Here is a 23,632-nt window from a genome sequence, read left to right as displayed (position 1 = left end):
CAGAGTTTCTATTTCTTTCAGAGAAAATCAAGGTAGATCAATTTAAAATCATGGCAAATTAAATAACTGACAAACATACTGGCTGGCGCCATGCCCTTCGACTCACAAAGGAGGATCCCTTCCTGCCATCCCTCAGCACCCCCCTGAGGCCCCTAAAAGACAGTGCTGAAGGCCAGAAGAGCTTGCCAGGCAATATGCCACATGGCTCAGAATGCGACACTCAATTGGAGAAAACAGGAGAAAATCAGATAGCACCAGTGTAGCACCTTCCTGTTGTATGAGTGGAAAGCTGGTAGAAATTAACCCACTGGTTTGAAACTGAAGCGAAATGATTTGATCATGCAGCCCAAACCTATACCACAACATCATATCTGATTAGATATAGCAAACACATGCAGGTATCTCATTCACAATTACTTATTGGAAAATGGGGTCCTGAAGTTTACAGAAGCAAAGGCAGGTTGTTAATTTACCAAACAGTATAAGACACAATGTAAGCGCCCACACTGTTAGGCAACTACTAATAAATATTCATAATGTGAGGGCTGAACATATTATAGAGGTCAGGTAGTTAAGGGCACAAACATTATTTCACTTATATTCCACCTTTCACCCCAAATGGGAAACCAAAACAGTTTCCATAATTTTATTTTCACAACAACATTAAGTTTAGGCTGACCATATGTGGCTGGGCAAAGGTAAATCAGCAAGCTACCATGGCAGAGGAAGGATTCTAACATTGGTCTCCCCTATAAGACCCCACACATGGGTTCGGTAGATTATTCCTGATGAAAAAGAGGGGATGGTATTTTCTAGATCCAAAATAATGCCTGACCTAAACTATTCTCTTTTTTGTGAAGCATATTCAGTCACAGATTAAGATTAGAAGACGCAGGATTTGATGAGAGAGATAACACAGTTGGATGTGCCATTTTTAAAAAAGATAAATGATTGATTTTTATCCACCCTAGGAAGGATTCACCACAATCAGAGCACTAATAAATTATCCTTTATAATTTTCGTATTGGTAAACCGACTTGGTGCTGTGGCACCTTATAGAACTCATGCCACAATCTCTACATGTTGGTACATAACCCTCCCCCACTGCCAAAGAAATCTAGCAGAGCTAAAAACAATAGCTGAAAGGTGTTATATTTTCTAATCATTTCAGTGACCCTATATATAATGTTTTTGATTCAAAAATAAAAAATTAATATAGTATTGCAGGGTTATCATCCAAATAAATCTCTAATTGATTTTCAAAGCAGGATGCCTGGAATTGTATGATAAACTCCAGCCTAGCACAACCATTATTCAAAAACAGGTATGCGTGAGATTGCTCATGAAAGATAAGTACATTTATTGGCCATCCATCCAAAATGCAGTCACACAGACACATAAGGTCATCACTACAGCACCCGAAGATCATCATTACAGCACCAATTCAAGGAAAGGTAGAAATAATCCAAGTTACGGTATGTACATGCTGATACCAACCATGGGACATGAGTTACAAATCCCAGAGTGTCTCTTCAGTGGTATTGATACATGTATATGACTGGCTACACAGAAAATGGATGCAGATGAACAGTGTGACCCATTTATCCTCCCAAGTAGCTTAACACCTGCAAGTTCAAGTTTAAAGTTTGATGGACAGACTGTTTTGGCTCCATTCGGAAAATTCATGAGAAAAGGGACAATACTCATGGATCAGAGATCACTGAGAAGATTAAGATGTCTCCCTTTAAAAATAACAACCTCTGTAAAGATGTTTGCATAATTAGGATGGGGAATTCTGGATGCTATAATTTCCATGGCATCTATCCTATATATAGTTTTCCTTTCCCATTGGGACAATGGTTGCCAGCTGTCAGTTAGGAAATACTTGGAAATTCTGGGGGTACAACCTGGAGAAAATGCGATATGGGGAAGGGAAGATCTCAGCGGGGTATAATGCCATAGTGTCCAAACTCCAAAGCCCCCATTTCTCCAGGTGAACTGATATTTAACATCTGGAGATCCATTTGTAATAGTGGAAAATCTCTACCTGCCATCTGGAAGTTAGCAACCCTGACTGAGGCCCTTTCCGCACGGGCCATTTACAGCGCCATTTACAGCGCCGTAGGAACGGCAAAAACGCTGCATTGCAGCCGTAGGAACGGCAAAAACGCTGCATTGCAGCTGCATTGCAGCCGTGCCGCCCTCGCTCCCCCCCAGAGGCGCGAAGCCACTGTTTCCAAACCTCACTCCCTGAGCACGGTTTTCTGGAAACAGCGGCTTCCAGCCGCTGGAAGGTGCCATCCCCCCCTTTCCAAATGACTTACCTTCCCTGCGACCTTCCGACTTGTCGCCCAGACCTGGGGACACGCCCCCTGCCCTGCGACTCCAGAGCTGTCGTGCAGGGCAGGGGGCGTGTCCCCTGGCCTGGGCGACACACTGGAAGGTCGCAGGGAAGGTACTTCGATCAGGTGACGGCACAGCGCTGCGCCGTCTTCCCTGCCTTTCCCAGGACCGTTCATGCGAACGGTCCCGGGGGTGTGTGTTGGCGTTGTATACGCCGATGCATCCCCCAGCGTGGCCGTGCAGAAACGGCCTGAGATTCAGGGTGGCTTCCCCAGTATTGAGTCAATACAATGAACTACCTGAGAGATCCAATAGATAGTGCTGTAAGGTTTGGATTTCAGAAACAAGCTGAAACAATGTTGAAACAAAGTACAAGCATTTACACATCACATGTTAAATGATGCAGAAAATACCAAGTAGGAACATACAGTGACAGTAGCAGTTCCTCTCTCTCTACCAAAGCATATTTCTGAGTCATTTCATTGTAGTTCAGCCCTATTACCTGTGTGAAAAGCCTTCCTGAATAATTCAGTTTTGTACAGTTTTTGTAAAGCCAGGAGAGTGCAAGCCTTCCTAACCTCTTCAGGCAGGCTATTCCGTAAGGTGGGAGCCACAACAGCGAATGGTGTGAATTTGGGCAGTTGTTGATTTTGCAGGGTGGCTACTGTAGTCAGCCCTGCTCAAATAAGCAAAACTGCCATAGCAAAGCTTAAGAAGACAGGCAGTCCTCTGCATATCAGAGACCAAGGCCATGAAAGAATGTTGTAGCCAATTCCTTCAATTGAGTTCAGTAATTGATGGACTGCCAATGAAATGACTGCAGAATGGGAATAATATGCATGCTCCCCCTAGCTCCTGATAAAAACCTGAGCCTTTGGGGAGGGCGGTATATAAATATAACAAATAAATAAATAAATAATAACCCAGATGGTCTTTTATAAAACCTGGAGTCTCTGAGTGGACTTTGGGGGGAGACCTATGTAAAGTGCATTACAGTAGTAAAGTCTTGATGCCAAAATATTACTACTACATTCACTGCAACAAGAAGCAAATGGTCTCCCTTCAGTCTTGGGCCTAAAGGAAATTTGAGTCAAATGCAGGTTTAACCAACACTTTCACTTGTTCTGCCTTCAGTGGAATAAGTGTCTGGAGAAAATGGCAGAGGTTAGATTCCATGGAATCAAAACTCTACCCTGCCCAGGTTCCACACCCAAATCTCCAGTAAATTCAAAATCCAGAGCTGGCAATCCTACTTTACATAAAGGCTTATAAACCAGATAGTGTATGCCTAACTGGCAATGCATGCTGTCTATGTGCTACACAAGCAATTTACAAACAATACTAAAGTTTTCTGCTATGGTTAAAAGTATAGTGTTCTCTAGAGATGGACTGCTTATGCACTTTAATCCATAGACTTCAGTCTGCATCTCACATGTGGTCTCCGAGAAAGCAGGCGGATGGGTTTAAGTCATGAATTATTCATGCGCTATCATCAAGACAAAAGGTACATTGAACTACATATCAGCGTGGGAAATGTAAGAAACCTGAGTTGTAAATGTCGATGAGAAGGAGATGCAAGGAATAAAAGAGGATGTCAAAACTGCGCATGTCAGCAGATGCTCTTACGTGCATATATAAAATTGATCTGCAACACTGCACAAAGCAGAAGGCTAACGGAAGACAAGGTAAAACAATATAAGCTCACAATGTCTCATAATTGGTTTCTGCTTCTCATCAATACATCATGAACCTAAAAACCACATACTTGTGACTAAAAGCCATGAGAGATGCAGTCCCTGCCAAAGTTGCTTCTCCTTTGATCTTACCTCTCTCTCAAACACACTCCTAATCCAAACCTCTGCCTTTCTTCACAGCAGTCACAGATCCTGTGCTAAACCTATTACATTTTACACTACCCCTTTCCATGGTTCTTTCTTTTATGGTGCCTTAAGCTACTGTTACTACTCACCCCCAAAATACTGCTCTCCAATCTCAGCTTCCAGTCCTTTGAAACCATGTTTGCCATGTTCCACAGATCATGATGCCACATTTTCCAGTAATTTTATTTCCTCGACTTATTATAGCATGGCAAAAATACCTTCCCTCCAAATATCCTCCATTATTAGCCTGTTGCATTAAAGGTGGCTCATCTCCTATTGACTTGAAAAATATGTGCTTCAAAGAAAATAGATACAGCAACTTAATCATCATGCAGTTATCTGATGTTGGTGCAAAATTAATCTTTAAAAATTGCAAAATAAACCACTTTAAAAATACTTATATAGATGATTAGCTCAATTTTATTTATTAGTTCCCCTCCAAGGGGGGACAACTTGTAGCCCCTTTATCCAAAGCCTGACCAAAATCAATGAGTAGAGCTCTACAGGCACAGTAGGATTGTTCACTCTCAACAAGTCTGGGAGTTGCACCTTGAGTATATACAAGCAATCTCATAACTGCCTGTTATCAATATTACTGTGATAGACAGTTGAAACTATTCAGTTCTAGCCACTGCTGAATCTAAGAAAGGGTAATTCCAGTTGCAACTCTTGAACCTGTGACAGCTGCCAAGTTTGTGGCCACCTTTATACAAGCATAACAATAGCTGCTTGTACCTGCAAGAAAGCTCTAAAAGCTCTGCATAAACCTCTCTCTTGATGTATGATGATGCAGAACCAAAATCCCCTCCTTATCTTCTCTCTGTTTCCCATCCTTGGTTGTTGTTTTTTTAATTTCAAAATGTATGTGTAGGCAGCATATTTGTTCTTGATAGTCTGACTCTTTAGGATGCCACAATTGGTATATTGGTTTTATCGGACATTTGTTGTAAGCAGCTCTGAGCCTGTTGCAAAACAGGGAGAGCAGGATAGATATCCAATAACCAAGGAAACAAACAATCTGCATACATATCCTTCATAGGAACAGGGGGCAGAACAACACTGAAGGTTGATGACTTCTTAGTACAGAAAAACTGGTTTGTATTAAAACAGGAACGCTTCCTCGAAAAGCTGCATACAATTAACATCAGACATACTAACCTCCTTCTCTGCCCCAAGAGAAAATATACAAAATAATTTAGCATATTATCTATAGATGAGTGAAAAGCATAGGTGGTTTAAAAGCTTTTTTGTCTGACTTTTTCTACCTTTATAACTATCTACTCCTGTTTCTTCATAAGCAACAGACTATTCCCGTGGCTGACATCTACTGAAGGTAAGATAAGCCCACACAAAATGAAGAACCGATGAAGAACTGCTGCATCTGCTTATTCAGTCTTTAACCAAAGCGTGATGAGAGATTGCTTTCACTTAAAATGATAGCCTTTCTGGCATTCGGCCAGAATAAAAATACAAAGGTTTTTTCACTTCCCAAGTTGCTTGCCATTGTTAGGTAATTGCATGGCATGAGAAAACAGAGCAGGATGGATTCAACCAGCTTTTTTACTGTTAAAAAAAGAGAAGGTGTTTCCTTTGACCACCAAATAGGCTTCCCCGGGAATCAAAAGACTGTGTCTATAAAAGCCATGTGAGACAGGGCTCTGGGGTAAGGAGGAAAAGCTGATGAGGTTAAGTTTAACAAACTGGATGGGTCAAACTCAGCTTTTGATAAATGGTGGTTGTTTCACACATTCACAATATTCAGAACACACCATCCAAATTCAGGATACAATCTACTCCACTACAAATTAATGCAAATCAAGCTTCACTAATGGTTGAGTGAAATGAAGATTATTTCCTGTTTCACCTTCCAACAGAGCATACAGTGTGAGGCACTGCTTGCTCCCACTTCCTGGCTACCTCTCACTCCATTTAAGGGGACTTTGGAAGACCTGCTGGATGAGGAACAAGGATTCAGGAAAGTTGCAGAACCAAATGCCAAGACTACAGCTCTCTCAAGAAAAAGCCTCAATAGAGCAAACCTACACCACCACCCCATTGCTCCTGCTGGTCCTCTGCTGCACAGATCTCTTTGAGACCAGTAATATGGTGGGAGGTGGCCAGGACATTACACAGCTATGCTGCAGGTGAAATCATCCCCCACTCACCCACATCAGAGGTTTCAAGGACCAGCACAGATGAGGACCAGGAGCAGTAGGGTCTGCAGAGAAAGTTTCCATAACCCTCAACACAGAGGGCAAACCAACACTCCAACACAGATCCTCACAGAGGAAGCCGCTTGATGGTTGCTGTTTCCACTGGTCAGCATTTATATATCTATTTTTATTGCTGTGTCATTGACTCTGTTATATTTAATTTGTTACTTGGCATTAGAGGTGCATTTTTCCATTGTGCCATCGACTAAATACATGACACATTTTTGCCCATTCGTAGTAATATGTCCTTACCCCTTTAGTATTTTGATAGTTGATTACATTCTCGACCTGAGATCGACTAGAGTCCGACCCGAGTCCTCCGCACAGACGTAGCGTCGGACTCGTGTCTGACTCGACTCACCTCCCTCTCGCCATTGAATTTCTCGACTCTACTGGGGAGTTGAGTCGACTGGCGGACTCGGGTTGCACTCGAGCCGAAGCCGACGGAGTGCGGAATCTCCGTCACTCGACTCTGCCATGTAGCCAATCACAACTAAGTATTTCGCCCATGCGCAGAAGGGGAGACTCGTGGCGGCGCGAAAAGCTTTGGGCATGCGCAGAACGGGGACACAGCAACCAATCGGAACGCAGCACAGGGAGGTGGTCCCGCCCTCTGAGCTCGGCTCCGGAGACACGAGTCGGCTGCTGTGCGGAGGAACGGGAGGACTCGAGTCAAGGTAAGACTCCACCGACACGAGTCAAACCTGAGTCGACTCGTGTGTCCGGAAGGGCTCATTGTGTTCTTTATGAAAATTTCTCTCTCTCTTGGGAGGGGTACTCTGTGTTTTTAATGGCTTCTGTTTTATACTGGGGGTTTAACTGCAATTGCCTTGAGCAGGACTCTGCAGAAATGGCTTAGCAATATTCTAAATAAATAAATAAATGGTATGTCTGTACTTCTGGCTTTTGCTATCCAAATAGATTAATACATTTTCATGGATCACAAGGCAAAATCTCTATACACTTTCAAAACACTGTATAATGTTTTGGAGACAAAACTCCAGACTTACATGAGCGAAATGATGCAATGATCAGTATTCTTTTAAAGTACTGGACATAATCAGCTTCCAGTATGCAAAAACTCTAACGCCTAATAGCAGCTGTGAGAGTAGAGGGACAGGGCATTTGGGGCAGATGTACTCAGACACACCAGGTCACTCAAACACTCCTGTATGCTCAGACCTGCACAGCTGTGGAATAAGCATGACTTCACCCATGACCACATCAATACCAGCACCAAATGCTAAGAGCACAGAGCTACAAGGCAATCAGTGGAAAAGAAACTGACATCACCCTAGACTAATCAACTAATTTAGAGGAACAGAAGTCAGGTTGAGGGGAAGGCCAGCTTTTAATTTCTGAGATATCCATCTTTGTCCAAATCAGCAAGAACCTTAAGATACAGCTGCTAATTCTGATCCTACCATGTGGCCTATTCAGTTAAGCAGATACAACTGGATTTTTACAGAATGACACTGACACTGATTTTTCAGGACATCACCGTTAAGCGTCAGAAGTCAAAAGGCATCAAAAATATGTTTGTCACTTTACTTTCAAGGTTTCTTGCTCAAACAGCTGGCTCTTTCATTAGTCAACTATGAAAAGCAAGATGCTCCAGAGAAGTTTATTTTCCCATTCTCCTATCCAACCATATAATGTAATGCAGTGTGTGTAAAGTAACAGAGACGAACAACTAATAATAATTACTGTGGTTTACATTCATTTAACAGGTGTTAACTTCTTACGCAGAGTCATCAGAACAAATTAGCTTCTCAGGATTTGAAACATTACAAATATAAGCATTATATTTAGAACCAGACCAACACTGTGTTATTAAAACCAATTACTTAGCCCAAACAGCCCGGATTCTACAAACTCTCCTGGTCAATATAATTCTTGTATCAGCATACAAATCAAAGTCAGGGGTGTATTTAAGGCACAATGGATCTCATTTGGCATCCTAAGCATCTGCAACCTGTATCCCTTCCAGTACACCAGCAGCAACCCTATCTTTTAAAAGTCCCACAAAACACAAGCCATGATGCAGCCAATCATAATTCTCCAACCAAAGCCACAACAACTATAACAATGGTCCATTCCACACAGTCTAAATAGGATGCTAAAAAAAGGCTTCCTAGGAAGGCAATCTGCACAGCTTTCTTCCCCAGACGTCCTCTTCACACCTAATTTCAGCTCAAGGTGTCTTTTTTCGAAAACCTGTCAAAGTGCACCTTTTCTCCTTAAGGTGTCCCCTGCCTGGCTGTGCAGAATGGAGAGCTCAGGACTCAGGAGGTGTCTTAAGTTTCCCGCCCAACCTTTAAGCTCTCTGGTCAATTTCCTCCTCCACTTGTGCTTGACATTTTGTGTGCTGGTAAAGAGATTCTTCCTGCCTCCATTTGCTGAAGGTTACCCCAGGACGTCTGCTCTGCAGGCTTCGATCCCGGGCATCTTTTCAGTCCCAAAAGTAAGCAGCGCATGCTTCTTAATAGGCAGTAGACCGATTCATGGTTCCGATACATTTCAATGGGAGTCCTCCGAGTGGCTAAGATTCTCTTATGCATGTCTGTATCTTCGAATATAGTTCCTTGGGAAAAAAAATTTTTTTAAGGAAAACTATATATTGCCAGAATCGACAGGACCAACGGAGTACAACTTTTTGGGTTGAAAAGGTGCCCAGGATCAGAGCCTGCGGAGCAAATGTCCAGGGGCAACCTTCAGCAAATGGAGGCGGGTAGAATTACTTCACCAAAACGCAAAATGTCGGGCGCAAGCGGAGGGTGAAATTGACCAGAGAGCAAAACAGTCAGGTGGGAAACAGCCTCTTTTCCCCTCTGACACCATTGCCACCTCTTTTTAAGATGTCCCCCAGACATCTTATTTTGGGTGTATGGAGTAAAAAGAGGAAGTCACCTCTTTTTAAGACACTCCACAGACTGTGCTGTGCAGAAAAGACCAATGTTGCCCAGACACAAGGAATGGCTATGTCTCTGGTCTCAAGGTGGACAGACTTCCAATACACTCAAGGGGACTCCAGTGCTGCCGCCCTCCCAAAAGGGCACTCTGCACAAGCAGACAAGGAACAGAACAAACACCATTGTGGCCTAAGTCTAACACTGCTCACACCCATTATAAATACTACACCACAGGGCACAAAATTCATTCATGAAATTACTTCCTTTATTACCTGCTTTCAAGTATAGACTCAAGGTGGATTACAACTAAAAACAATGCACTGACAACAGTATAATACATAAAAGCATCAAGATTAGAGGCACTGACATAATGCATCTGACATGTAAGAAAGAAATGCGAATGCCTCAAGTTGTGACTGACGTAACAGATCCTCCAGCCCACCCATTAATCTTGTGAGCACTGCCTGCAGTGCACTCAACTGCCTGCAGTGATGGCTTGTTCTGCAACATGTTTGTCCTGCTCCCCTGATCAGGCTGTTACTGGAAGGGGAGGGAGGCTGCAGACCTCAAAGGGGAATCACAGCCCTTGGTAAGGCAAAAGGTGTGGCTGTTAGTCAGCTGAGAAGAGCAAAGAGGAAGGAGAGCTAAAGGTTCCAGAGGAGATATTCAAAGATGTCGAATTCTTTGCAGTGAGCAGCATAGACATCTAGGTAACGTTCCTTGGCCTAACTAAACTCCATCCTTCCCCCAACCCAGCATTTCTCTTTCTCGCCCTCCTGCTTTGTGTTCTGCTTAGGCTCTGTTAGCCTTGGAGCAGCCCAGAGCTGAATGGAGTGAAGGGGAACTGGACAGATTCTGCTCTTGCTTCCTCCCACCCCTACCACTTTAAAACTGGGAGCTGAGTTATTCTTGGCTTCGCCAAACTCATGAGTAGATCTGCCCCTCATCTGATAGGCATGGCTTTCCCCAAAGAGCCTGATTTTATACACTGAGAAATTGGGTGACGGGGAGAGACAAGAATGGAAGGCCTGTTTATTTGCATTATGTGACATCATGTCAGTTCTGACATATTAATCAATGACCTCCAAAATGTCCTCTCATTGCTCAGTCCATGCAAACTGGGGGTTATGGCTTTCTTTATTAAGTAAACCAATCTCATTATGACGGGTCTTCCTCTTTTTCTACTGTCTTCAACATTTGCTAGCATTATTTTCTTTTCCAGTGAGTTTTTTCCAGTGACTAAAATATTGTAGCTTCAGTTTAGTCATTTTATCTTCTAGCAGTACAATTACCAGATAAAGCTTTTATTGGGCTGTACTTTGCAAAGGAGCCTGAGGTGTATTTCGTGTTTTCTCATGGCAAAATTATGTGTGCTGTATTTAAAAAAAAAAAAAGAATGTCTGGGAAAAGGCTAGACTTAAACACTTTGTCCTTGGGTTGACATTTATGTATGCAGAGGGGTTGCAGGTCTATTCAAACATTATTGATAGATTTTAAAAATAATGTAAAAGTATAATTGTCATCAGGTCATAGAAGTCAACATAACTTATTCCATCATTTAAAAGAACTGTTAATAATATACATTGATCACACACACACACACACACACAATCTACAGGAGGACATTATTTTGTATGTTTGCTCCCCTTAAAAAAGCAGATCTGGCCCAGCTTTCAGGCAGCTCTCCAGGATGGATTCAATTCACAGCATAGTGCCAACTATCTGCTAGGGCTACACACAACCTGCAGATGCAGTGACTTGTGTTTACCATATTGCTGTGCTGTCAGGATGCCAATTCTCTTGCAGTAGCCAGCCCCTGCATCACTGCAAGCAGCTTTACAAACAGCTGTTTGACAAGCACAGTTTTCCCTCTCATGGGCACAGGGCGAGTAGGACTGAGCCTTCAATATGTCAGTGCAGCTTGCCAAAGACACCAGAGTGATATCTGAATAAGAGAGCTGGCAACCCAAATATTCTGCCTGTCTGCTGATTCTGTTCAACAGATGTTTGGATTGTGTCATAGCTGTGCCTTTAGAGTGTGATAGATAGGGATTGGTTCAGATCCCCCTGCCTGTTACCAGCCTCAGCTGTCCTTAGCACAGGAATCACATAACAGGAGGTGATAAGAGGATTGATCGTTGCAAAAATATGCCCTAGCAAGGGTCTTAGTCAAGTTCCTCTGGTTGCATGCTTAGCTCACAGATGATCTTTTATAAGCCTTCCAAACCACATAAGAAAGGATGAGAGGAGGATACTAGGATAAACAGGAATAGGTGGCAGCTATGAACCACCCTGTCCACAGCAGGGGCATGGTACGTGGGGCTTAGTCGCTGAAATAATATCATGTGGGGAAACCAGTCAACGTGAGTACCCCATTCTAACTGATTATACTAGGAGCAAAACCTCAGCTGTACCTGGACCTCCTTCCAGGTTTGTCCACTAATTCTGTTTATATGGGGCGTGAGCCAGGGATGCTAGTATCACTTGTCCCATACTTTGCCTTGTGTCTGAATGCCCAGTTGGATATGCAATAAGAGGTCTTCTCCCAAGTATGTAAGATGTTGAGTTCAAACCCATCCTCTGCTTGCTTTTTTACAGTTGATCAGTGGCCTAATTACAGTCTGCCTCACAGTGAGCTTCCCTTCCCCTTGGTTCAGATTTTCCATTATAAATTCACTTTGGCCTCTCCCAAACTCACTTCACCTCAGATCAGTGAAGCTCCATGGTTTTTAAAACCTGGTAAACTGTAACTTTTTTCCCAACCTCACTTCAGCTGCAAAGAGAATCAGGAAGTGCTCCTCTTCCTTTGGGTTTTGTCACTCCTGCCTACCATCCATCCCACCCAAGTTCTCCAGCTTAAGCAGCCACTAGGGGTTTTTTTTTTTAAAAAAAACTTTTAGTGAAGGTCTATTGCAGGAGCTTTAGCTTGTCTCCCCTATCCCCTTCCTTCCCAAGCCTTGTGGTTGGCTTCCACTGACCACCCAGCCCCTGTGTGTTGGTGGGAGCTGGCTTGGAGATACGCCACTTATCTCCTATAGAGGATTCTCCAGGGGATTTAAAAAAACTTTTTGGACTTTTGGACTTCCCATGCGCAAGAAGGCTGGAGAAGGTGGGGTAGTGCCGAGTGGCACCATCTTCGCCCGTTGCCTACTCTGGATTGGGCTGTAGGAATTATAAACAGCTGTTGACTATTGTGACAAATTATGTGTATTTATGACTATAAACCAAACAGTTTAAATATTTAGGGTTCAGTGCAACTAAAGTTTAATGGTTTAGAGTTCCACCTGAATCAAGGGAGAGAATTAATCCAAGGAATTTTCTTGCACGGTAACCAATAATGAAATTCAAGCATAGGCCTTTTCCACTCAAGCTGTTTACAATGTATCTTGCCACCAAATGTTATATTTTTTTTCCTTTTGGTTGTGCCCGATTTTTCCTCTAGTTCTGGGGAAAAAAAATTCATATTTCCTCCATTGTTTTCCCGAGCACTTTTACCACAATGGTTTTTAAAATCCATTTTCAAGCCAGCTTCTTTTCAGCAGGCAATCATGTTCAAACAATCATCATTTCTTCACCTTACCAAATACCTGGCCTGTATCCATGCCCCCTTGTAGTTGCCCAACCTCTCCACCCATTTTGTCCTCCCTTTCATCCTCCTTGTTTGAAAGGAATTTTTAATTTTTTAATTTTTCATTAGCAATGTAATGTTAGGGGATAAACACAAACCAGGTCAATTGCATCAGCTTTGTCAATTTCATCTTGAAATAGCAACATAATGTTAAGGGATTTTTTTAGATTTATTACAGCTCAAGGCCAGCGACAACACTAGCCATTTTTGCAAAAACATTTTAAAACATTTTGAGGCAAGAAATAAAACATTCTGCATTATTTTTACCTCTAAATGTCTTATTTCCAGCCTCAAAATAAACCCCCCTTTAAATAAATCTCCCTTTAAAATGATTCTATGGCTGAAATGTTTTGAAAACGTCTTCGGTTGCTGTGCGATCTATTGATTATGTTTCCCATGTTTCTATTGACTATGTTTCTCTGCTTCCTTGAACTTCCTCTTCAGCACCATTTTCTGAGCTCACTCCGTTTCCCCTCGCCTGTTTATCTGTACCATTTCTCTGTTTGTTCCTTTGGGGGGGGGGGGCAATCTTCATCCGTTCAACACAAAACTAAGAAATTGTTTTGAGGGGGTGAGTGCAGACATACATCACTATAAAAGTGGTGGAGGTATGTGTGTGTGTGAAAACATTTTAGAAATGTTTTAGGGGAGTTGTGCAGAAAGGCCATAGTATCAGCAGCTATGAACAAGTGAACTGACAAGGGAAGTTTTCTTTATAGGAGGAAATTGATACAGGACTATCGCACTAACATTCATGCATTAGGGCAGCTCTAATTTGGCCACATAATGTGTGTATGAATGTGTGTTTGCAGGGGAGGAGCAGGTTTCTGTTCCTTCAAGTTCCTTCCAATAGTTTGTTTTGTTTGGGGGGTTTTGTTTCTATTTTGTGTGGACAGTTCTCAGTGGTAGAAGTGGAGGCTAAGACATTTTTTTTCAATTGGAGGCTAAGGCATTTTTTTCAATTGTATAATTTCACAGTAACAGTAGAGTGCCTGCATTAAAGAAAAAAGGGCGAGGGATGTTCTTCTGTATCATAGATGACACCCACCACCATTCGCAATAATACGAATGTGGAATAAATGCAACAGAAGAGATCTAAATGCCAGTGAAGGATGAAAACAACAGGGTGAATGGAGGTGTACACAATGATTTCACAGAAAATGTTTCCAAGGCACAAGGTCTGACCACTGGGAAAATCTGTGGTAAGCTGTCAATGCATAAAAAGCCATACATAATTTTACAGGTATAGCTCACCTCCCATTTCCTTCTCATGCAGAAGCACTCATCTGACTATTAACTACTTACCCCTCGCTCTTCCTTCCCTCTTCCTATTTTTCTTCTTCCCACTTTCCTGTATTCTTTTTTGGGCCTGTGACTCACATAGGTTGGGTGCCCTCTCATTTACCTGTCACCATCTTTAGACAAATCCTCACATACAGAAGATAGTTCATCTATATGAGGTTGCTATGAAGCATAGGGCACCGTATTTTAGACAGGGAATCATAAAGCATGAATTTTATAATATTTTGGTTAGGATTTATAGTTTTAAATATACGTATTGTTTTATATTTTATCTGTTGTTAGAAGCTGCCTTGAGCCCATTCTTGTTGAGAAGGGTGCAGGATGGAAATCAATCAAACAAATAAATAAAATTCAGTACACTGACATCAATGGGCTTAAAAGCATTTGATTCTGCTTAGGATAGCACTCTCAATCATGGACTTATGGTTCCTGCACATACAAAAAGAGCCCCCCCAAAAAACATTCATTTTACAATTGTATACTTGTATGCAAAGAATTCTGAAGTAAAAAAGGATACTGACTGTATGCCAAACAGCTTTAGGTTATTTCCCAGGCTGTTTAAAGGTTCTATTTCATTGCAAACCAATATGCTTTAATTCGCATGCATTTTTGTTCGGGAAATATATGAAGCAAACAATCAGAAACTTGATTTAAAGCAGTCTTCCCCCCACCCCCCTTGCTGATTTTAAATGTGCTTGATTTTTCTCACTCTAACCTGCAAAAGATGACAGCTTTTCTAGACAACAAACGTTTCAAAATTCTTCATATATTGGTTAAAATTCTGTGTTGCTACAATTGCTTGGCGTTAGTTTCCAAATACTGCTTATTTTGAAAGCCAATGAACAGCCTACGAGAGTCACTAGCCATTCAGAAAAGCCTTTGTAGGACTGTACCACTTTGGAATTAAGGTAGAAATTAAGACAAGTTTGAATGTGCTGCCATAAAAAAAAAACTAGCATGTCAGAAAAAAGGCTAGACTCAGCCCCAATATGGAAAGAAGGCTAAGAAGCTATTATGCGTGTATACACTATTCTACACTCCTACCTTGTACCTACTATTCTACACTCCTGCCTTGTAGAAAGCAATTCTGCTTTCTACAAATCGTTTGGATGTTTCTCTTAAGTTAAAAACATCCAGTGCAAACAGCCCACAATTTCGCTTTTGACAAAGGTCAGTGACAATTCCAATTCAAATATTCATTTATTTATTTGTGCTATTTTCCAGCCACTTCTCCAACTATTATGTCTGAAAAAGGATTACAATAAATGAGTAAAATATAATAAAATGGCAAGTAAAACAAGCAGCAGCATAACATATGAAACAATATAAAACAGTAAAATCAGATGAAACATGAACACCAAGGATGCCAGTTCCAAGCTGGGAAATTCCTGTAGATTTGGGAATAGTGCATAGAGAGGGGAGAGGGATCAGCAGAGACAGAATGCCAAAAACTCCACCCTTCAAAAACGCCATTTGCCAGGAGAACTGATTTCTGCAATCTGGAGTTGCAGTTTCAGGAGAACTTCAGGCCCATAATGGAGGTTGACAATTCTAACAAAAAACTCCATAGCAGCATTAAAAAATGAAATGAAAGCAAAGTACAAAATACTAATGAAAAGATCATGCAAACAAAAATATTGCGAACCTAAAAGATAAACTAGGAGGTACATGAATCTCACTGAAGGTCAGGACATACCACAACCAAGGCACCACCAATGAATATAACCTATCTTTGGTTTCTACTTAGCTCCCTTCAGAAGATGAACATACACACAGAACAGGGGTCAAAATACGACTTTTAACTGGCGAGCAGACTGAGATGGAAGAAGGACTCAAGCATGGTACTCCAGTCACAGACCAGATATGGCTTTAAAGATAAAAAGAAACACTTTGAACTCTGGCCACAAAAGTTCCTTTAGTAGGGGCAGATATATTATCTATCACTCATCCCAGTCAATAATGCTGGCTGCCTATCAATTTATCAGCTGTGCCTACTGCATAGGAATCTCGTTGGCCAATCCCAGGGTCTTGACAATGCATCCAGTTTTAATGAGAGGCAGAGAATGGATAGTATTAGTTGCTTGAATTTTTCTGGAGGTTCCACAAAGGACTGATTTCAATCACAGCAACTTAAATGATGATATAAATCACAAAATGAATATATTCCATTATTATTATTTAGACATCTATACACAAATGGGCAGCAACTGTCAATACAACCAATATAACCATAAGCCTATATTCATGAAAAACTATGTATTCATTAAAAACTAATGTATTTCAATGGGCTTGAATATTACTGTTTTTAAAAATCACATACACTGTAGTTTAAAAATAACTTGATTCTCATGATGCCAAATAGAACTTCTCTTAGAACCTGCAGCCATTACAGGTTTCAACACTAGAAAGTGCTTCAGCTTTCCTGTTTTCTTTTCTACCTGTCCTTCCTCCTTTGTCATATAATTCCTCTGGTCATTTCTCCCCTGAAAAGAAAATAATCACAAGCACCAGTAGTAACAATTGTACACAGGAGGAGTGAAAGATCACTCACCTGCGGATGACACTTGGGATGACGTCACGCTCCTTTGCCTTGTATAAGCAACAATACTTTGTGAATTGTAACAATGACTGTCAAAGATGTCCCCACAACTTTTTTTACAAAGAAAACAAGATTTTATGATAACTAGTTAAGATTTAAGAAATAATGTGCTTTGTTGTTTTTTTAAGCAGAAAATCCAATTGATTATCTCTTTGTAAATGTTTTTATCTTCCTTGGTGCCACAAATGGATGTGTGGAATCTCTGAGGTTGTTTTTTTCTCCTTCCATCAAACTTAATCAAATGTTTTTACTTGAGGAAAAAAACTTCAAAATTTGCCGGACATTGGACCTAGAACTTCCTACCACCAAACACAGTTCATAAATGGGCCCCTCAGAGATGCAAGCACTTCCCCATCATGGAAAGCAAGCTAGCTAGAATCTGCATTTTATTTTACAAAACAATAAGAACCAGAAAGGCAACCCAGAGGTGCCTACCATAGCATATTCTCAATCTCCTATGGATGTTCAGGCCTCTCATAGATCTCCTCCAGAACTAATTTCCTGCAGGAAGAAAACCTACATTTAAAACATGCAGCACTTTCCCATTCCTGGGGTCTTTGAGAACACTTGTACACCTTACAAAACCATTCTCAGCATCATGTGTAGCGTTTTTGGTTGTTGTTTGTTCACACAGCACATCTATAGTTTTCAGATGTACCAGTGGGACAAAACAGGTTTAACTGGGTTGCAGATCAGATTGCCATGAACCTGTGGTTTGATACCCGGAATTACAAATCACTGACAGACTTGTTCCATAAACAAAATGTGCAGCTGGAGTCACTGGGATGCACACACTCTTCCACAGAGCAGCCAAGTTCCCTCTCATTACCACTGGCTATGAAGGAATGAGATCTATCCTTGCCTCATTAAGACAAGCCCAGAAGTGCAATAGCAAATTGCTGTATACGTTAATGAAGTGTAACTATATCAACATAATAATTGACTCACAGACTAGGGCCTTTTCCGCATGCACAGATTACCATTCTGCCCCCCTCCCCCCCCCCCCCCCTATTTTGGCAGTTATTTCTCCTTGTCATTTCAGTTGTAGTTATGCTGCATGGTACTGCTAAAAAAGTAATATTCTTGGTAGGGATCAGATGTGGTAAGTGACAGCACAGGACAGTTCCCCTTTTTCTCTGGCACTCCAGTGCTACTGTGCAGTCACATTAAACTTCCAGGTCAAAATAGATGCCCAAATTCAGAGCACCCGCCACCATATGTTTAGGAACACCAATATGTTTTCAACAACCACTCAATCCTAAAAGCTTGGTCCACATGGTCATTCCAAGTCTGTTTTGCATTGCCCTAACACATTAAAAGTGGCCAGAGCATGCTGATATCATCAGAGAACTATCACATCTTTGCAAATATGGTCCAATTTTCTCATTTTTTTCCAAGTTGTATTTGGATTTTCTTGGGAAATCTAAATGAACGTATCATGCGTTGGGGTAGGCAAAACTGGGTAGTTAATCACCCTGTATTCAGACTGTCCAGATTGCTGTCCTGTAATAAACCATAATGTGTTTTCATATGTTTACAGAACTTGTAGCCATTTTCTTTTCGCCTTGTATATGTATTTTCTCTTGAGGTCTTAAGCAGATGTCTGCTTTGTTACCCATAGAAAAACCAAATACTTCTTCCAGTTCCTAGTGCTCGACAACACTAGCCCAGGCAATATATGCTGAATGATTTATGCCTCTGAATGCTAACTTATTCCAGCATTTTATCACTAATCCTATCGTTAAAAAAATTAAAAATAACACAGTAATAACACAGACTGTAGGGATGAGAGGGCAACGCTGACAGGGGGCAAGGGGGGCTTGATCCTGTTTTGTCTCCTCTTCAGTGCAGTAAACATGTAGAGGAGGGAGAGAGCAAGAGACCTACCAAAGCAAATCCCTCAAGTTTGTTTCATCTTCTTTCTACTTTGCCACTGCTACCATCTTAATTCACTCCAACATCCCACCAACAGACCAATCAAAGAACAGGGGAAAGGGAGCCAGGCAAGTGAATGAGGGGGAGGAGAACAATGGTAGGGCAGTGGAGGGAGGCTCTCATCTACCACAGCTTGCTCCTTCTGTGCTGTCACTGCCTCCGCTTGGGCTAGGTAACACAGGCCCCTTCCGCACACGCAAAATAATGCATTTTCAAACCACTTTCACAACTGTTTGCAAGTGGATTTTGCTATTCCACACAGCTTCAAAGAGCACTGAAAGCAGTTTGAAAGTGCATTATTCTGCATGTGCGGAATGAGCCACAATACCAGGATGGAGGAGGGGTAAAAGCAGTGGTGGGATTCAGCAGGTTCGCACCACTTCGGCAGAACCGGTTGTTAAAATTGTGCTTGTAAACCACCAGCTGCTAAATTATTTGAATCCCACCACCGGAGGCGGTTGTTAAATTATTTGACTCCCGTAAAAGGCAGAGGAAAGGAAGAAACGAGGGGGGGAGGGATAAAGAGGAAACAGGAGAGAAGCCTATATGAATGTTATGTGTTATTCTTACTCCCTCACACAGCAAAACAAAAAATAGGGTGTGTGGACAAAGGCTGGCCATTTGATGGGGAATTTCACTCATGCACTGAAAGCTGGCTCTGAAATTGATGAAAAAAATTGTGACCAAAATGCTGGGAGAAAACATGGGGGGAGGGGGGGGAAATGAAGAGAAAATATTCTGAAACCCAGAGGAAAATGTGTGGAAATCAAAAAAATAACATGAAGAATTTGACAGGACGAAGCTATGTAAACCACTCATATGAAAAAGGTATAGGAGTTTGTTTATGTAGCAGTTAGCTTTGCCAATATATGACTAGTGCATCTATCTAAACTTGCTCCAAATTTTCATCATTCCAATGATACGAAAGTATTTCCAGTCTTCTATGCAACAGCATTTCCAAGAGTATCTCTTCAGATCCATGCAACAAGGGGGTGCTTACAGTAAATACAATTCCAACCAGACAATCATATCTCAAGAATTTACTAGCTCATTCTGTAGAAATATATCAGACGGTGGATCTCTCCAAGTTGCTAATCTGGCAGGGTTTGTTTGTAGCAGACTGAAAGTCACTAGACCACAAATATTTATGCTAGAATAAAAACTGGTAAGTCTTTAAACTACCACAAGACTCCTGTTCATTTCTTGGAGTAACAGATTAACATGTCATACCCACCCACCCTCAGAACGGAAACACTGAAATAACAGCTAGGAGACCATACACACACACACACACAGAGAGAGAGATATCAAGGACATCTACGTGGATATGGACATTAGGGTACATGCCTACCAAAAGAATGGGTTTCACAGATGATAGCTTGTGTACATAAGAAAAAATCTGATTTGTCAGCATTTCACCAATATACTGCAATATATTGCAAAACAGGTGAGCTTCTTTGGATGTTACAAAACTGAAATATAAGAGATTGCTTAAAACCACAGAAAATAGCATAAATGAATAGACGCTGTCCAGTCACAAATTGGAAGGGGAGAAATCAAATTGAGGATTGTGGCCATATGAGTATTACAAATACTTTAAGGCATCCAAGGTGAATCATCTTTTGAAGAACTGTTTCTTCAGAACATTTCTCATATAACAAATAAATAAAACAACAATCACAAATAGGCTTAATAGCAGGCAGTTCTGGGCAGCCTCCAATGCTTATATATGAGATATGAATAAACCTGGAAGTACTTGGAGATAATAACCACACTGAAAACTATGCAATAGTTTTGACAGTCTCATCTGGCTGCTTGAGCTGCTGAAAGTCTCTAATATTTGGGATGGACAAATAAACACAATGATTAGGAAGCAGTGTTACACCCTCCTAAGCCTATTGACTCATATAGGGTGTAATTTAGATTAGGATAGCAATGTTAATGAGTTCTGGATTATCAGGATTTGCAAACACTTGGTTTGAGGAAAGTGAGGTTGTGTTTCCTGCTGCAGGCAAAGGGGGGGGGGGTTTGCTGTGGAAGGAGATTCTCCTCAGGGGTTCATTTAACTAAAGGAGATTCACCTCAGGGGTTCATTTAACCAAGTCAGTCCTGAGTACACTGTGGCCCATGCAGCAATTATGTCTTTAAAAACACAGTTTGCCTCCTTCACGCTATAATGTTTTTGAACAGAGAATTAATTTTATAATACCTAACCAACAGCTAAAGACTCTACTCCTGCTAATGTACAAGCTGGAGACTACAAAACTGGCATGAAGCATTCCAGATGGACCAGCGCAAGAAACAGAACAAGAGAATATTCTGATTCTTTTTGTCCAAATGCTGTCTTCAGACGATACTTTACAAGGGAAACAGATGGATTGTGGAATGGACAGAAGATAATAAAGTGAAAGAGAAGGGAATCAAGTTAATAGCAGCTCCCGGACCTCAGCAAAAGCTTCCACCCTCCAAGCCCTGTGCTATGAAGAGACTTGCAAGGAGTTCAAATGTTGAAGAGCTGCCAAGGGAAAAAAAAGTTAACAAAGTTCTAGACATGCTTTAAGCGGTAAATGACTGTAGCTACCTTGTCCCAGCAGGCGGTTTATCTTCTAGTGTGTGATTATGTGAACACACAGGACGGTGCAGGGGAACTTGGCAGGTATTAAGTGGTCTTCTTGGAAACTTTTTTATTTTTATTTTTCATCAACTAGGAACACATACGTGGAACAATAAATCAGATTTTTATACTTTGGTGATACTTTGTCTACCCAAAGTGGACTACAAATACCGGGAGAGACATCTGGTTGGGGATGGAGCAGGAAGAGGGTGTGTATGTGTGTGTGTCTTTCCCCAAGGATAAATTCATTTCCTTAATTTTGAGAAGATGTTTTTAAAAGTTGCAAAAAGTTACTTGGGAACCTTATGCAGATTTCTCAACCAATTAGGAATTCTGCATGGCCTCCTCATGATGTGAGCTATGTAGTCAGGACAATGGCACTTCTAAACTGGATTTATAATTACAGAGACTGAGCTTCGTGGAATGTGCCCACGCAACCTTTAAGTCACAGTCTAATATACAATTGTCTTCACCCATACTAATAATGAAATAAGAATGAAGTAACTGACTGCAGCAGTATCTGTAATAAATACATGCCGGCGAACATAAAATACAGCAGAATATTTCAATACCATCTATTTCGGCCCCTTCCTAATGCTTTTTCTCCTCTATACTAGGTTCATAATAAACCTGACGGCATTGCTATTTGACTAAAATTTAGCCTGTATCCATGGACAGAATAAATACTTTTAGACATCTGTACACCAATTCACCAACAGTTGTACTCAAATTGTATTCTCTACCTTTTCAGTTTTGAAATATCAGAAGAACAAAAGCGTTTAATTGATTCAACTTCTGATAAGGCAAACACAGATTAATACTAACTGCCAACAATGATGGCTGGAAAGTCCAGAAATAACTACACTTCAATGATACAACCAGCAGTAAAACTGCAGGAAGTAACTTTTCCTGAGCGTGCAATGCAACTATCTTACACTTTAAAAAGAACACAGAAAAGACAGGTTTGTTTGTCTTGATGTGTAATGACAGGGTTTTTTAGGTTCAATCTTTAACAAACTATTAATTTAAAAGATATTACCAGTATATTGGATTCAGTGAAGAATATTTCTCCTACTGTGCATTCAGGTATTTTTCCCAAAGTTGTTTTTGTGTTTGTGCAGGTGTTATTTAGAGCCTGGAGAATAGTCGACATCATGGTAAATTGCTTACAGATCGAATTGTATGCTCAGCTATCACCGCACCAACTATTTAAGCAACTGCATGAGTTTTGAAAATCTACTCATTTCTCTTGAAGTTCAAGTACCTAATATTTGCATTCAGTCAGGTGGGTGAACATAGAAAGTTTGCAGGGAAAATTAAGAAAAGGCGACGGAGGCTTATTCCTACAAAATGTGGACACGTCTGGAAAAAATCATGCAAACGTTGAATGAATTGCTGGCGGACAAAGGGTGCCTTAAGGACGGCTTTAGAACCTCTTAGACCACCTACATGTAAAATATATGGGTCTTAAATTAGCTGTCATCCCGCCCGCTCCCCCTTCCAGCCCTTCCTTTCCCACCAAGCCAAACTTCACATACCAGTGACTAGACAGATGGGAAGTAGTAGTCTGAAGATCAATCCACACACTACTTCTGTTGCCATCGCTAGGAGATCGGAGCAAGCCCAGCCAGGAGGCGAACAAAGAAGAGCAGAGCCGCTGCTTATGACACCAGGCACCCGGTCATCCCTTTTAGGTCCACCCTGGCCGAGGGCTGGGGCAAGCGAGCATGGGCTCTACGGCCGGCCAGTTGGTCAAAAGCCCCGCGACATCCCCGGAGCCGCCGGTCCCACGAAATCCGAGGCCAACTCAAGCTCGGCGGCGCGGTCCGCTCGAGGCGCTCCGTGGATCCGGAGGCTTCTCGTGGGAGACCCTCTTGGCCCGGGCATGGAACCGCCGCCGGGGCAGCCTTCAAGCCCTCGCCCGGAGCCGCCTAGCCCTCGCTCGCTCGGTACCCTAAGAGCTCACGAGCGAGATTCCCAGACATAACAGCAGCAGCCCCCGCGCCGCCCGCAGCCCCCGCGCCGGCCCCGAGCAGCGAGGTCCCAGGCGCGCCACGGCGCCAAACGATGCGCGGCGCTTACGCGGGAGAGCATCCGAAGCGCTTGGCCACCTCCGGCAAGGGCAGCGCCTGGCTCCCGTCCGGTCCGCCGGCCAGCTGCGGCGCCTTCCTTTGCCTACATTTCGGCACTTCAATGAAACTTTGCG

General features: G+C 41.9%; 1 protein-coding gene across 1 annotated transcript in view; it reads right to left on the bottom strand.

Moving 5' to 3' along the window:
* PIEZO2 (piezo type mechanosensitive ion channel component 2) overlaps positions 1 to 23,574 on the bottom strand; it is a 337,873-nt gene extending 314,299 nt beyond the window's left edge. Inside the window, exon 1 of the mRNA XM_048508534.1 lies at positions 22,965 to 23,574. Within this exon, the coding sequence (XP_048364491.1) occupies positions 22,965 to 23,028 (64 nt within the window). The 5' untranslated portion in view covers positions 23,029 to 23,574. The remainder of the gene's footprint in view (positions 1 to 22,964) is intronic.
* Positions 23,575 to 23,632: the final 58 nt, after the last annotated feature.

The sequence above is a fragment of the Sphaerodactylus townsendi genome, linkage group LG09 (genome assembly GCF_021028975.2).
Source record: "Sphaerodactylus townsendi isolate TG3544 linkage group LG09, MPM_Stown_v2.3, whole genome shotgun sequence".
Classification (NCBI taxonomy): Eukaryota; Metazoa; Chordata; class Lepidosauria; order Squamata; family Sphaerodactylidae; genus Sphaerodactylus; species Sphaerodactylus townsendi.
The sequence above is the reverse complement of the archived record's forward strand: the minus strand, read 5'-3'. Positions and strand labels throughout refer to the sequence as shown.